Genomic DNA, 17,492 nt, shown 5'->3' on the forward strand with positions numbered 1-17,492 from the left:
AAGCCTAAGCAGCCCTTCCTTACCACTGTAAGGGTTACACACGCAAGGTAAAAATAAAAGTGTCATTGAACCATCTGGAGAGAAGGGGCGGGGGGGGGGGGCAGGATTTTGTCTCTTGTACGCATTACCCTACAAATCCTCACGGAGCACTTAACCAAAGATTTACTCTGCATCTCAGCCCCTTTTTTCTTCCCCCTGAAGATTAAGAGCCATGGAAAGCAACCTCCCGCGCACGGCCCTTCAGCCAGGCAGGGCCTGCACCTGTGAAGATGAAAAGCATTCTGCAAGCCCCAGCTTTATTCCCCACGCAGTGGCCAGCGCGGCCCTCGGCTGAGCAGCCCCTTCAAGGGCCTGGCGGGAGACGCCACCACACTTGGTATTCACAAGCGGCCTCTCCTGAATAAAGCCACCAGCCCAGAGCCCGGTACCCCTACTTTGCCAACAACAGCTACAGGAATCAGGACAACAGTCGCTGTTGTTCACCACTACGGCTCTCACTTCGGCTCTGCTCTTTCAGGCTGAGCATCGCACTTTGTGTGTTTTCACTTTTCTTGCTGTAATGAAAGGCCCTTTAATTGGCACTCAGATAATCTATGTGACCTAGCCACCAGGACTCTTTGAATCCCGCACAGTTCAAAGCCATTTCAGCTGAAGTCTATCTGCCTGTGTGCACGAAGTTGAGCATATGGCTTCCTGCATCCATTACTTATCTTAATTATTCACCAGTTCAGTAAGTCTCCAATCCCTACCAGGGCTGCCCTGTGAAAAGCGAGAAACCTAAGCTTGGTACAGGGTAAGCTTCCCTTTTATTCCTAGCACTCCGACAAGCCCATTGGGAGGAACTGATATGGTGAAATTCCTACTAAAAACTGAAAAAAGTGTACTGTATGCATGTTGATAAACTGCCTTAGCTGTAAATGGTCAAATATTTTAGGCAAAAGGAAATGCAAATATATGACTGACAAGTCTATATCTGCATATTAAGTTTCAATGTAATAAATATATTCACAAGTTCAAAAAAATTCATATTGCACTGGTAGACAGAACTCACACTACAGCTGTAGTATCTCATTAACGGTTCAATGTTTAATCTCATTTTTGCATGGAGAAAAATGTTTATTGCATCAGCAGATTAACCTTTCAGATTCACTTACTGACATGTATAAAGGATACAATCAGTAAAAAAAATTAAACAAAAAACTTGCTAGACCACCAATAAGTAAATTAAGCTATGTTGTTTTATTATTATTATTTATTAACATACTTGTAAAGTTGTTTCCCCTCCCCCCATAGCGACTATTAAAAACACCCTCCCCACCACTCAAAATAACAGCAGTCCCTAAAGCTGGCTGCAATTTCAGTTTTTACTACAGAGCAGCTGCTCTTTAACAAAGTACATTTCATCTAGCTTTAGCTCTAGGATGCAAAAAACTATTCAAACATGCTTTGTAGACCAACATTATAGCAAAAAGCATTTGTAAATCAGCACTACAACAGAAAGCATTATTAAGGACCAAGAGCAAATTAAAGCTTTTAGATAGCCTTGACTTTCTTTGATACAATGGAACATAGGAAAGTGGATCTGTGCCGGCTAAAGTGGATATGCGTTTTTGTAGTAATGCCATTTCCCTTGCCAATTCCCTACTCCTTTTGAAGAATTCAGACAGTAGCTACTACAATCAGTGCACGATATGCTGTCTCTGTTTCAAAACCCCCTTTTTTCTTATGAAAGGTTGCATATTCTTATCAAGAGAATACAAATCTGGCAAAACAATGATCTTCAGGAATTTATTTTACTGCTAAAAAAGGCCTGTTTGTATGTTCTATATACATTAGCAGTTTTCTGTGAAAACCCTGAATTCTGTGTCCTCTATAAAAACGTATATGCTGGGAAACATTTTACACAGGAAAAATACATTTGTTGCTTGAACGCTATGAGTGTTACTTCAGAGAAGGTTTAAAACAAATTCAATGCATTTAAAATGTTATATAAATCAACATTCAGGATGAAGGGTCAACAGGGGTTAAACTGTCTGTCCTTCTTGACTACATTCATAAATGTCTTCTCTAGCTGTACTTGTAGAAGCAATCGCAGTGTAACTTGGATATTAAAACCTCCAAGGAAACCAACAATAAAAGCTGCTAAGAATTTCACAAGGTTTTTTTTTTTCCTTAGGTGTTAATTAAATGATCATTTAACACTGAAATGTAAACACAACATTTTCATCTACTGACAGCATAGCCTATTATAAATCCAGGGTAATAAACGTCCTGGTGTTAATACTCTGAACCAAGTTCCCACAACACACTAAGATGCCTTGTCATGTCTAAGGTTAAGCATCTAGACACAAAACAAAGATTGTGCCTACTCGACTTCCAGTTCAATTTTCCCATCGCGCAGTGACCTAGGTAACACTTTGAGCAATAAAGAATAAATTTAATTTCTCCAGCATTTTGTGAGGATTAGGAACAATTGTTGGCCTGCAATGACTTTTTATCCTTGGATTCTTTCTCTTCCAGAGCATTCCCCCAGTTCTAAAAGAAAATTCTGATGGTTTAAGACACAGAACAAACACAACTTTAAATTAGGCTTTTTTCAATCAATTGGAACTGTTGGAAGGGAAGCAATCAACCTTTCTTTGGACTTTTCTCAGCTATTCAGTTACTTCAGGCTTTAATCTTCCACTAGTAGAAGAAACCTACTGTCATAAGGAGAAGCCTCTATATTTTTGCATTTTCCCTTGGCTTGATTTATTCCCTTTTTTTTTATTCCTTTTTTGTTAAATCAGGATGACATAGCTGCACTTAAGTGTTCACTCCATGGAATCAGAGACTTACAGATGCCCTCTTTATAACATTTCACACCACGTTTTTGCACCACATAATAATGGCATTTCCTCTGACATGCCTTTTTACTTTTCATTACTTCCTTCACTGAGATTCAGTTTCCTACTTAACTCCTGCCCAAAAGGTCTCCTATATCACAGTTTACCAAAGCTTTCAAGGTTAACCCTCCAGGAACAACCCAGGGACAGATTCAGACTGGACATTAATATGGTTACAGATGACCCAAAACAAGTTATTTTAATTTTTGCATTAAAAAAGTTCAGTTCTGTGCTTTAACAGCTATCACCAACAAAAACATTGAGGGTAATTATTTATGCTTGGGGCCAACCAGGTTAGCATAACCAGGCCAGCTTTACTAAAGTATAATATGGTGGTATTTAAAGTGATTGAGATATTTTAAAAGTCATTCCAAAATTGCAATGGCTTGAGTGAGGTAAATAGTTCTTAATTCATGTTTTCTCATTAGACATATTGAAATACCAACAGCTAATAGTGTAAGAGATTTGAATACCAGAGATGTTTTTGTTAGTCCATGATGTTTATGTTATGTTTGCTTGGTGTTTTGACCTTAATTTGAAAATCATGTCAAGGTGAGTAAACAGTTTTGGAATGCTTGTTGTAATGAAAATCGATAGTTACAAGCATGGCTACAGATGTCTGCCTGCTGAAAATAGTGAACTACAGTATTTGGTAATGCAGTTTACATAAAGATGTAATGATCTGCCTGGTAGCACAGTTAGCTTGCAGCCCAGGAATTCCACCCAACCCACCAGTTTATCCCATGACAAAGAAAATACTGCCTCAGCAGAAGCAGAAAGAAAAGAGAGACAACACACTATACTAAATTATGTTTTTATAATTAAAGAAATATAGCACCAAATTTAAATGCAATTTAAAGATACTTCAACTATATCAAAATTAAAAATACAAACATCTATCTTGAGTGAGCAATTTCACAAGAACAAAGTGTTTCCAATTAAAAAATACCATATTATTTCTTTGAGTACCTATATTTAACCTGACTTCTGCATATATGGTAAACCATTTCCTGTAACCATTGTTTTCCTGTACTGCATCATGCTAGGTGCTGCAGAAATACCAAAGAAAGCACAGCTCATGAAAAGCCTATAGATTAAGAGCCTAAAACACCAAAAGGCAGGAAGAGCAATGTAGTTAAGTTTGAAGTCCAAGTGATAATAGCCAAACACAGCAATAAAAAAAAATAGAGTAAAATGTAATATGACTATGTTTCAAGAGTTCACTCTGGTTCCACCAACACTTCTATTCAGCTAAATCTAAGGCTGAATGTTTGCTGTTGCTAGGCTGCAACCACTGCAAGTTTTACACCAAATGCATACATATAATTCTTATTTCTGTTCTCAAAAAAATAAATCAAGATCACCTGAGGCACCACACAAGTTTCTGCAGTACTTCCAACATCTCTAGAAGTCATCCTGCCATTTCTTACCCTAAAAAGTAGCCCTTATATCTGAAACAAGCTGTAGTGGTATTTGTTTTTGCTCACTACTTTGTAAAGGGTGACTGAGTTTTTAACTTCACATCATTAGAGCAGGGAACGAGAACAGGCAGAATCAGGTGACAGGACAAGAGGACAAATGCACAGCCAAGGTAACTTGCATTCAGCACTCCAGCTCCTGATTCACTTTCCTTTCTAGATAAAAAAGTGAGCACATGGCAGAGAAGCAATAATCAATCTCGATAAACTTCTATATTATCTTCCATACCAGATACAAGTGCCAGAAAAAACATAATACAAACCTAGCACTGTGAGCACCACATTTTTTGGTTACTCAGTTTCTTCTCAGAGGTAATGAACCTTAGCAAGCATACTTTCAATATCTATCAAATCTTACATTTCCAAACAGTCCTTTACCTATGGATTATAATTTCAGCAAAATAAAATTCACTGACCTGTAACTAACAGAGGACTTATAGCATAGCGAGCCAAACTCACTCTGAAAGCATTGCAGATTAGTGCCAGAAGACCTTGTATTAGTAACAGTACACAGATTTAGCAAAGCTATGATAATGGTGCTTTCACGCTGCAAGAAAAAAAAGTAGTAATTAATCTAGTCTATTATATTAGGAATTTCCTCTTAATTACTGGGTTACAATACCAGAAAACCAAAATTGTACACTCATTTTGCACATATACTTTGTACAGTATCGCTTTGTTAAATAATAATTTTGAAAGATACTTATCCTAAGAATTATAGTCACTGTTAAAAAAATGATGGTAGTATAACTCTAGTAATCAAAACCTGACTAATAATAGAATTGGTAAAAAAGCTTAACTTCACTATTTGTGATCTGGTTATTTGTTTAAATAAAAGAATTTAGACATTCTTATATTTGAAATTAATTGCTGTGGTAGAACACCACAAGAAATCATAATGCTAGCATGATGAAGGCATAAAGCACGGAAATCTTTACCTTTACAAGAAATGATTCAAATCTATTATACAAAAAAAAAAAAATCAAGATGTATTATATGGAGACTGCTACAATACCCCAACACAAATCATAAAAAAATGAAACTAATCATTGAAGAGAGCAAGGCCAAATTTTGGTAAATTCATAATTCACATGGAAGTTAAAAAGTTCTGGCATTCTAATAAAGGGAACTGTTGCACATCCAGCACGCTTCTACCACAAGGTACAGCATACTGTAGCGTTATTGCAGCACAAACAGCCCAAACCTACCGATTACTCTTATCCATCAGCAGCTCCTGTAACAACATACTTGCAAAGGCAGAGATTCACTCCTAATTGCCTTCTGAAGAGGGGAAACGCGTCCCTGCTCCTCACCGGATTTTTAACCACAGCCACCTGTTTGCAGTTGCAACGAGCGCTTTCAGAGGCCTGACGATAATCAGCATATTGTAATGAGAGATTTCTCCATTGAGTTGTTAGAAGGGATTCAGAGTATTGAAGATAAATGATGTCATCTACCAAATTATTACTGTAGCTTGTCACAGTTACAGCTAAGAGGGATGTAACTAAATCATAAATTTAAGCTGCAAATGCAGCTAACTTAACAGTAAGGAGACACAGCAGTTTAAAAACATTTTTAAAGTTCAGTTTTAGCATCTTACACCCTTTTCTGTATTCTCATCTCTGATTGCTTTTGCCTTTACCAAGAAGGAAAAACAACAAAACAACAACAACAACAACAAAAAAAAGCCCTTCAGCTAAAAAGACATAAATGCAAGTGATGCAAATCGTAGGTCCCCCCGCAGCCACTGGAAAAACCGGCTCCGGCAGCCGCCCGGAGAACTTTGCGGCGGCCACACCAGCACCTCCAGTGTCCCCGCAGCAGCAGGCCGCGGCGTGCCGGTGGGAGCTGGCTGGATGAGTAATGATGTCGATCCGACCGGACAACGGTAACCGTAGCAACTGTAACCTGCAATTCCTGCCTAACCATTGTGGGATTTATTGTGGCAGGGGCCAAAGAGGCCAAGAGTAAAATGAAGCAGAGAACTATGGTGTCTGACACATCCAGTACCACACACTTTAATCATAGCTGGCAGAAATTAATTCAGGAGGAATTTTTGCAAGGCCCCCCATGCAGGGTTTTGTTGTTGTTGTTGCCGCTGCTGCTGGTGTTCTGGCCTGGGCTATTTTTACTTAATTCTTAGCTTTTAGGGCTTTAAGTCACTAACAGACATCTCAAAATGAGTGTTTATTAATCAGACTATATTAAGACCCCCCCCCCCCTTTAGAGGGGAAATGTTCTATTCATGACATATTTCTTTTTAAATACATTTATATTAGAAAGAAAAGGTGTCTAATACGCCAGAAGACTAGGAGCACATGCGCTAGTATGACTTTTTTCAGAGCCAATGCCATCTAACTTATAAAACAAGACTGGTCAGTAAGGGAACTTCACCTCGCTCCCACTGCAAGAAAGGTAAATCAAAAGGCACAAGCTTTGCGCAGGGAATTCAGTATCCTTCGCATGCCTCTAACAAAGGTAGATTTTAAAACCATGCTCTCAAGTGGCTTTGGGTCCAGCACTCAGTATCCTGCAGCAAGTGACAGTCAATGAACTGTGATCTAACCAAAGTAAGCAGTCAAACTCCATTTGCCTGGGAGAAGTACTCACTAGGCTGTACTCGTTCTCTGTATTAAAGGTATTATTGCCGATGCACACACAAGCCAGTGGGAGTGGGCACCCAAGCCACTGAAAACACCACATACCATTCTCACAGGAAAGGGACTTGCTGAACAAAGACTTACAGTATCCCAAGGGATCTACTACAGCACCTATATTAACAGCACTTTGTCAAAACACACAGGTTAGTGTACATTTTTCTTTGAAAGATATCTTACAAGATAAGATTAATACACCCTACAGCATTCTCCATACTATTTTTAACATACTTCCTCTAGAAATATTTATGCCAAAATGCCTTTGTAGATCGACTCTTAACGGGAAATCAGTTTACGCTTTGACTAAAAATGCCCGTTTTAATTTTTTCCCAGGCATTTTCTTGGAATATGGAAAAAAGTTAAGAGAAAGTAATCTGAAAGTTAATTCATTTATTTATTTTTGAAAATCAAGCGTCCTTAGACAGAGAAAATTATGCACTGTGTCTTTTAAACTCTCAACCTATCGTTTTCCTTTACTTACACTTCCCATCTGTCAACAAGTGCTTGTAATTTTATTACACTGTCCTGTAGTTTATGCAGAGTTGGTATTATTTTACAGAGTTCTGTTAATGGACTGGATAAATGGTAATGCTATTTAAACTAGTCTCCTGCTCCAGCAAACACAGCTGCAACTGTACTACTATTTCTAGGCAAACATCTTGACCTGAACATGCAGTGCTCTCTCAACCCATCCAAAGAGAAATTGGAGCAGACAGCAAAGGGAAAGCATAGCTGGCCGCTGGCGGCAACCAACTGTGTCTAATCATAATTCATATACAGCGTACCCTCTTTCTTTTATATTGCATTTAGGCTACACAACAAGCATATGTGCTTCTTCACCTGGCATCTCATTTACAGCCAAGGGTCAAATGGTAATTGTTATTCACAGAAGCTCAATAGTATGTCAAAAACTTGCAGTACACACACTGGTTGATTAGCTGCTAAATGCCAAAAATAAATACTAAAACCAAAGCATATTATACATTTTAATGACCATGTTTAGAGAGCTTCAATTCTTAAAGAAAAATTGAATATGTATAAGCATACACAATAATACATGGAAAAATCCCTAATCATTTTGTAGTCTACATAGTGGTCAAGCTAAATAAGAGCTGAAAGCTGACCAGGAACATTTAACTTGCATCAATCCCTTCGGTGCCCTTACTTTTTTTTTCAATATAAATTTAGCGTTAAATGAATCTAGATTTTCAGTATCACCAGTATTCTCTTTTGAACATGAATACATTATAACCAGACGTTCACTTTCATGGTCTGATCAACAATAACCCTTAGGCAGAGGAAATTTAATACTGTGAAGCCAGTGATCTCTTACTTTCCACCATATATACGAGCAGTTGTGTGCTTTATGTCAAAAGAAACCATAGATTTAAGACTAGCATCTATCAAATATACAATTCTGAATTAAATACATTCAAATACTCTTTTGCCTGAAGTGTTCATTCTTTTCCTGCAAATTATGGCTCATTTCTATTTTATATGAATTTAGATAACAGCCATTATACTATAGGTGGAATAATAAAATTATCATAAACCCCTTTCATTTTCCTTCCTGATGGAAGTAATATCTTCATGATTGCTAATGAAAATTATAGAAAAGACTGAACTGTTAATATATAAAACTACATATGAATATATTGTAATATTGTAGCAGAGCAAAAATATTTGTTTGTCAGAAGAAAAGCCTTCAGGAACTCTCTGGCCTAGTAATTTAACAACTCATTGCATCTACAAGGAAGTTTTGGAAACAAAAAATGCATCAAAAGCAAAGGAAAGAAAAATACACAGAACTAAATGTTTACACACACCAATAATAGAGTGATTTTCGGTTTGCCAATTCATATTACTAGGGGAGGGGAAAAAAAGAACTATTATTTTGTAATATTAAAACAGAAATCAACTCCTAAAAATAAAAGCTTCATTATAAAATTTGTTCTCAAGAACATTTCCATATATCGAAGTAGAAACGAATCAGAGGAAACCCACCTTCCTTCACCTTCACCCATTTTCCCAGCACATATAGGGTAAAGTCAGTAAAATCAAATCAGTTTATTCAGTGATTACTAAGATATACAAAATGGTCTACTTGCTTATTCAGACTGCTCTGGCCATCTAAATTCAATTTCAACAGCAGAAATCTCACCTGAAGACTAAAGAACTGTGTCAAACGTGTGTATCTTTAATTCTTAAAATGTCTGAATTCATACCTCCTTTTCGAAGCCTATTTAAGCATATCAGGTTGTGTTCCTCTCATGCCATAGACTATGACTGAAAGCTACCTTGAAATTTATTTCATTACAATAAGTGAACATGTAGATAAAAAAAATTAACTGAAATCAGTATCTGAACTTCATTCCAGGTTTACACTGCAACAGAAATAAGTGGATTCTCAAAAATGGCCAATGGGTCAACACATTAAGAAAAGATGTAAAACATTATCAAACCAAAGAGGAGAATCAAAACTACACCTCATTACTCAACATGATAGAGTTTTTATTTAAGACAAAGCGTTTCATAATCTTTTTTCTTTGCAGAGTTTAAGTTACTACCTTTGTTTTCTTTGCAAGGGAAGCCAAGAGAGAACTCCACAGCCTACCATTTGCCACCAATTTTTCTGGTCCAATGTGTACATATACAAAAACCGAGCATCAAAAAAAAAATCAAGTTTTTGTACAGTGCCGTATCACCAGGTCAGAACCTCCAAAGTCTTTTTTTTTTTTTTTTTTTTTAAACATCTTTTAACACAGGAAAAGGAAAACAGGAGAAAAGCAAAGCTGAAGTATTCTTTCAACAAGACTTAATTAACAGAAGCAGGAATGGATGAAACAATGTTTTGTCACAGTCAAGTATCAGCATCTAGGCTAGAAGATTTTTTAAAAAAAAATCTTACAAAATAGGTGAAAAAACTTAAACAAAAAACAGCTTAAACAAACCAAGATAACTAATATTCCTAGATGCATTTTAGCCTTGTTAAATGCAAAACACAAAAAACCTAATGCAAGACAGAACAACAGACCAAGTCTAAATTTTTCAAGAATAATACTAATTAGGTTGGGCGTACTTACAGCCTGTATAACTTCGGCGTCCCCAGAAACAGTAGTTCAGAAAGCAACTGAAGGTTATTTCTGTTCAGACGGCTTTTGAAAGAAAGAAACAAAAGTTGTGTTAAATAAAAGTAAAGCACTACAGCAATGCAATGCAAACATTTTGAGCAGGCATCCCTGAGCTGTAATATGCTGATTTTAAAGCATAGAAAGGCTATGCAATTCCGGTCCATTAGCAGAGACATGGTCCAGCAGTAAATTTACCATGCGCTAATTGCATTTTCTGGTTTCCCCAACTGAGTGTATTACCTATTTCATTTTATGAAAGATTATTTTGAATTTCTGCAGTGTGAATCAATCACTAAGTTGGGACTCTACGCTGCATGAACAACTAGAAAACTAAATATGTAAAATCAGCAGAGTAACTTTTAATTCTCCACCAACTTTGTGTTCCTCTTGGTATAATGAAGCAAACAGGCAAACACTTTGTGACCATGCAAGGCTGGTACATGCATCACTAAATTAAAGCTATGAGAGAATAAAACTAAAGAGCCATATAATGTATTCAGAAAAAAAAAGGGGGGGGGGGGCAAAAAAGCTGCTATAGAAATCCTTATCAAAGGGAAGTCACAAAATCAAGAAGTCTCAACTTACATATGGCATTACAGGTTTTTTTTTAATAGAATATTATCCGTATCTTTAAAAATATGCCAAAGAAAGTTAAATTAAAAAAATCAGTTGTGCATAAGACACTACAAAGGAAAAGCTGCAACTGGAATTTGGAAGATACCCATTTGTCTATGAAGTTTCTCATTGTCACCTCAGACTAAATGGATTTGACCCTGGTTGGCATGCTCAAGTTCAAAGCCCACAGTAGCACAGCCATACCCAACAGTACAACTAGCCAAAACAAATGAATTCCGTCTTCTTGATTTTTTTAAACATACAATGCAGATTATTCTTTGCCAGCATAAATGACAGCCCCAGGACCACAGTCATACCATTCAAGAATTCAAGCTCAAAACAGTTTTTTTTGTTTTGTTTTTTGCTTGGTAATGCACACACCACCTGTCATTCAGGCAAAGCAAAGCTACGGCGGCGGGCGGGGGGCACTGTTTTCTCCAAGAACCTCATCACAAATCTCAGTTCACAGTGTACAGTGACTACATTATATATGAATTTTAAGACATTCTTGGATACCAGACTGCCTGGTATTATCAGATATTTATTTTATTCCCTACAGCAGCTATATTATTTAAGTCACTAGACATCTACCTACACATTCTACAAGGTTTAAAAAAACAAGAACAAAAAACAGCATTTGGACAGCATTAATACAAATATTTTCATCTCTGCTACTCTCAGGGATGAATTCAACCAATTGAGCCTGTTTGGCCTCTCATCAGAGCCTATTTCTCACACTATAATATTGTTCCATTTAAAGCTCTTTTGAATTTGGATAGAGAGAGTGAGAGAAAGAAGGAAAACTATTTCAGACAAAAAAATTCTCTCCTTTTCTATTTTTGTAAAGGCCCTAGAGATTCAGATCCTGGACAATAATAGTCAGTTGTCACTGAAGGTAAAATGAAATCACTAATATTTCTATTTTTGTAAAGGTTCGTATATTATATAAAATGCAGTGTAGTACAATGACATAATATCAGCTGATGATATGGTTCTTCAGGCAGGCTGCTTTTGCCCAACAGTCTTGCAAGGACACACTGACCATCATTTTAAAAGAATCATACAGGCCAAATGTTTATGGTAGTAAATAACTTTCTATACAAGCAGTTAATATATTAGATCAGCAGTTTCTGTGAGTACTTACAGTACTCATATGAGCCACACAACTGAGTATGATTTCATGAACTGGACTTCATTGAAAAATATTTTCTTGAAGTATAAGTAGCTCTATTAAAAATTAATGCTATGAATTAACCTACATGTAAGCGAATGTGGAAAAAAAAAAAGGATGTGGGGTGAATTTGAAATACACACGCTATTAGTACTGCTTCAGTGTCAGAACAACATAGCTTTCAGTTATATAGTCAGTATGGAGAGTTTGAAATCTTTGGGAGGTATAAGCACACAAGGACTCCAGAAAATATGTCCTTAAAGTGACATTTTCAAAACAGTTAGGAGAACCATATATGTTGAAAGACATGGCCAACTCCTTAGAAGCATCTTTGCCTCATGCTTATTAGATTAAATTTGTCGGAAGTAGCAGTATCTATCAGAAATATACAGGCATAATGGAATAAGTGACGCAGATATGACCCCCTTCCTCCCCTGAAACCTGAGGTAACCGCAGGTTTGGAAGAGCAAAGATGGAACGAGGAATCCCTGCTAACAAATTATGGAGAACTACAATTATTGTGGAGAAAAACCCAAATCCCGCCACTTTCTTTTGGTATGTGTCAGCAGAGACGTCACTGCAGCTAGCTAGCAGACAGCTTTCCCCGTGGGACAATACGAGAAGAGAAATTTCAGTTGCATCAACTGAATGACATTTCTGAGAAAGCAGGTAAGTTGAAGGTATAATACTGAAGAAACAAGGATGAGGTTCCAATCTGTATTGCTGCCTTTTGCTTTCCTGACAGAGGTAGAAGAATTTACTCATTTCTCAAGCAGAGGGAGAAAATCAGAAGTTAGTGGTATAAGTAACAGAAAATGTAATGTAGAATCCTCTCCAATGTTTCAATACCTTGAACTCGAAAAACCCTGGGTAGTGGTCAGAAATAACTGGATGACAATCTGAAAGCACATAATTCTGTCACCTTAACAGAACTGAGGCACAACTGATATATATATATATAATTTCTTTTTCTCCTATTGCTGAATGCAGCTTTAGGACGAGAACAGGCAACCAACAGACTGGCTGAGGTGAATTTTTGAGCTCTTCATGATTAATTCAAGCAAGCTCCACATACTACCTAGATTACATAAAAATATTTTTAATATTTCAGCTTAAGGCTCCCAGAGCTCAGTCTTCCAAACAAGCTAGTAAAGATTAGAAAAAGATCTACAAAGTGAAGTAATGGAGGAAGCACATAAATATACTCAAAGAAATTACAACTTTAAGGAGACAAAAGGGAAATCTTTGACAGATGGGTAGGTGAAAGCAGTTTTAAAAAGAGTGGTACTAATGGAAAGAGAAAAAGTAAGTACAGACAAGTAACAGGCTGCTTTGAACTGGACAACAGTAAAGGTAAGCAAAAAAAAATGGCTTGATTTAAGGGATTTATGTACATCTGTGACGGCTATCATTGTTGATAAGGAAACCCTTTTCATTTGTTATGGGTTCTAGAGAGCAGATTAGCTTTGCAGAAGCAGCTGCATTATCTGGGTTTTTCTCGTCTTCTGCATGGCACCAGAGGGTATACAGAGCATGGTCGAGTTACAGGCAGAATAAGTTGTGGAGTGCGTCATACTCCCAAACAGTGACAGGTTTCCTAACACAATGAGGTATGGCCATGCTACCAGTCTGTCCTGATATCAGTCTCAAACTCTCCTGTCGCAGTGACTTTAACCAGCATCAGTCAGGTGGGGGAGTGGATCAAAACTCTTGATCACACTATCTGCAATTGGTATAATTCACTAGCAGGCCCATATGTTTTCCACATTTGATTTCATCTCACTGCAACTTGCTTCTGATCCCACAGTAACCAGCTACATACAGCAAGTGAAATCCTTCTTTCTTCCCACAGGGTCTGCTATACTACCTCTACTGTGAGATGAGCTTCATAACCAGGGGAAGTTCTAATAGCACGGCTTTGCAGTAGATGACAGTCTACTATGCACAGAGTAATTCAGGCTGGAAGAGACCTCAGGTGGCCTTCAGGCCAACCTCCTGCTCAAAGCAGGGTCAGCTGTGAGGTCAGACTAGGCTGCTCAGGGCTTTATCAGCTAGGTCTTGAAAACCTCCAAGGATGGATATGGCACAGCCTCTTTAGGCAACTGACTTGTTCCAGTGCTCTACTGTCCTCACAGTGAAAAAGTTTCTTTGTATCCAGTCTGAGCCTCATTTCAATTTATGCTAGTTGTCTCACCACTGAAGAGTCTGGCTCCAGCTTCTTGATAACCTCCTTGTAGGTATTAAGAGGCTGCTATTTGGTCCCCCACCAGACTTCTCTTCTCCAGGCTAAATAAGCCCAGGTCAAATATTTCCACTGGGTTTTAAGGCAATGCACCTTCTACTAGTGCACAATGATTGTTCAGGTAGATGCAGTTCTAGACATAGACCCTCTAAAATAAAAGCTCTCAAAGATAACTTGAGTATGTTCTAAGCTATGCACTGTTCTAAGTAAGTTAGAAATGAAATTTACTTTAATTAGAAATAGTCTGTCCCCCTGGGTGCGCAGAGAGCCCTCCAGAACCCTAAATAGGGCAAAGACATTTTATTCTACCTCCATTGCTTTAAGGATAGAAGGTTTCCAACTCAAAAAGTTAATGACAGCAGAATCCATTATTCCTCTTTTGAAGTTAGCTGATATAAGCAAATACACTATCTGTGCATAGTAACATAGTACTGAATAGCTTAAAAATTCTGCTCTTAAAGGAGCACATTTCCATTATACCCCCAGAAGACATTAGTATCACGTATTTAAAAACCACATAACATCTTTCTGTTGGAGCTCATTTGAAAAAATGTGTAACCTTTAAAAGCACTAAAAAAATCATCATTAAATTTCAATTTAACATGAAAGGATATTTCAGTAAACAAACTGCTGAGTGTTCAAGCAGCAGCACTTTGACTCACAATGCTCACAGGCTCACAGTGACAGACCCACCACACTTCTCAGGTAGTTCCTGCAGGTTACAGGGAGACACACTTACTGGAAAGGTCTAATCTAGAGTTGGGCAGTATGAGCTCAGGAAATGCAGAAGAATGAGGCTAAAAAATAATCTAAGTATCTTAAAACAGAAAGCTAGTGTACAACACCCAAATCAGCTCAGACCAATTTACACAGATTTAACTACCAGTCCCAGAAAATTGACCCTAGAGATGTTAAAGGATAATAGAGTAAGTGCTGTCTATTCACTCTATTCCCTCACCAGAGAATGGATATGAAGCTTGACTTGGGCTCAAGTCTACAAGGAAGGCAAGCTTCATTACTCTTCTACAGAAGCAATATTGCTATTTATCTGTCAAAAGCAGAGAACATCTGTGCATCACTGTCCAAAGCCACAGTCTACTGAACTTCAACATACTTGGCAACTGCTGTCTATGAATCTGTGACTTGTGCAAGCATGTCATCAAGTGATAAGAAAGCCCCAGAACTAAGAGATTTAATGGAAAAACTAGCAAAAGATTGTGCCAGTTTTTCCATTAAGACTTCTCTGCAAAGGCCTTCTCATCTCCAGTCAAACTACTCATGATCTCCTCTTAAAACATAAGAATACCAAGTTTCCTAATTTTTATTCATGCAGGCAGTATCTCTGAAGAGTTCAGGGCTGATATTACAGCAGTAGCATGCTTAAGTTAGAATTTTTCTCAGGTCAAGAACCACAAAATCGGGGTTCTATTTTCCAGACCAAACAGACTAGCTAAGAAAGATGTCTAAGCTGTTTTCAATTAGATACCAAATATCAGTTTGATATTTGTTTTAATAAGCACTTACTCTGAATGGAAGCAGGACTCTTAGTGCAAAGCTAGTTTTGTACTTGCAGAGGAAGTTGTACCAGTTACAGTCTGCTAGCTGTAACACTCAGTTGAACTAGTGGGTCTGAATTTATCTACACTACTTAAACCCTAAAGCATGTTCTGTCCTTCTCTTCCCTCTCACAGGGCTAGTGTCAAGTCCAAAATCATCACCCCTGGATCAGTTTTCCATACATTCTATAGGACACCATTTTGAACAGAGAACCTATTCTGTATCTGTTTCATCTAAGAGTCAAAGGTTTTCCAACATAAACTAAGCTAGGACAAACATCTTTTTTTGCTAAAAAGAAAAGGGAAAGAAATTAAGGCTGTTTGCTGGAGGTTTCCATTTCCCTTACTGTTTCAGCAGTGAGAAAGAAGATGAAAAGATTTTTCTACATATATCTGGCAATTACACTTAATTCTGCCTATAGCATTAAAAGAAATGTGAAAACCAAAGCACCATTTGCTCATAATTATTATTACACATGAGCTTAAAGTTTTGCTGAGCACAGTCAAGCCAGTTCACACAAACATCAAGCTGTAAATGCACATGCAACCTAACAGGACCTGATGGCATGTACCCATGAGTGCTGAGGGAGCTGGCCAGTGTCACTGCAAGGCCACTCTCAATTATCTTTGAAACGCTGTGGCAATTGGGGCAGGTTCCTGAGGATTAGAAGAAAGCAAGTGTCACTCCTATCATCAGGAAGCACAAGGAAGAGCATCCGGAGAACTACAGGCCAGTCAGCTTCACCTTGATCCCTGGGAAGGTGATGGAGCAACTAATCTTGGAAGTCATGACCAAACATATGAAGGACAAGGTAGTAGTCATCATGGATTTACAAAGGGAAACTCATGCCTAACCAACCTGATAGCCTATCATGAGATGACTAGTTTGCTGGATGACAGGAGAGCAATGGATGTTATTGACTTTAGCAATGCCTTTGACACTGTCTCCTATAAAATCCTCACAGACAAACTGATGACATATGGACTAGGTAAGCAAGCAGTGAAGTGGACTGCAAACTGGCTGAACTGCCAGGCTTAAAGCATTGTGATCAACACAACAGCGTCCAGCTAGAGGCCAGGCACTAGTGGTATAACCCAGGGTCAAAATTGGGTCAAATCCTGTTCAACATCTTCATTAATGGCTGGGATGATGGGACAGAGTGCACTGTTTGTAGATGACACAGAACTGGGAGGAGGGTTTGATACACCAGGTGGTTGTGCTGCCATCCAGAGGGACCTGGACAGGCTAGGAAATAGGCCAAAAGGCACCATGTGAATTTCAAAGGAAAATGCCAAGAAGTGTTTGATGCCTCAGAAAGAAGGGACAGAAATTTTACTTAGTCTTGATGGGGAAAAACAAATAAAGATTATCTTTGATTCATCTGGGGGCACGAATCCTGCCAGGCAAGACTGTCCTCATCTGCAAGATGGAAAAATTGTAGTATGCTTATTATGGTGACACTTCACTCAGCTCTGTAGCAGTGAGACAGGGAATCACGCAAGACAGAACTCCAGCACTAGCTAGGCTTCAATCAAAAAAAAAAAAAAAAAAAAAAAAAAAAAACCCACACCTTTCGTTTAAAAGCTTACCTCCTATGAACTCAGCATATAGTTCATTAGCAGGCCATTCAGACACCATAGGAGAAATACTACAGGAGCTAAGTAGTCTTGGCTTGTAGCCGACAAACCACAAGAAAGAAAATAGAAGTTATAAAACCTCCATGAGGTAATATAAGATCAAGCATCATGCAAGCAAG

At 37.9% G+C, this 17,492-nt stretch overlaps 1 protein-coding gene across 7 annotated transcripts in view; it reads right to left on the reverse strand.

Moving 5' to 3' along the window:
- The window catches only part of SLIT2 (slit guidance ligand 2), a 261,240-nt gene that overhangs the window by 230,640 nt on the left and 13,108 nt on the right, over window positions 1-17,492 (reverse strand). For all 7 annotated transcript variants that reach the window (XM_064511374.1, XM_026121952.2, XM_064511376.1 and 4 more), the window contains exon 4: window positions 10,104-10,175. In XM_064511374.1, coding sequence (XP_064367444.1) covers window positions 10,104-10,175 — 72 coding nt within the window. The remainder of the gene's footprint in view (window positions 1-10,103; window positions 10,176-17,492) is intronic.

Source organism: Dromaius novaehollandiae, chromosome 4 (genome assembly GCF_036370855.1).
Source record: "Dromaius novaehollandiae isolate bDroNov1 chromosome 4, bDroNov1.hap1, whole genome shotgun sequence".
NCBI lineage: Eukaryota > Metazoa > Chordata > Aves > Casuariiformes > Dromaiidae > Dromaius > Dromaius novaehollandiae.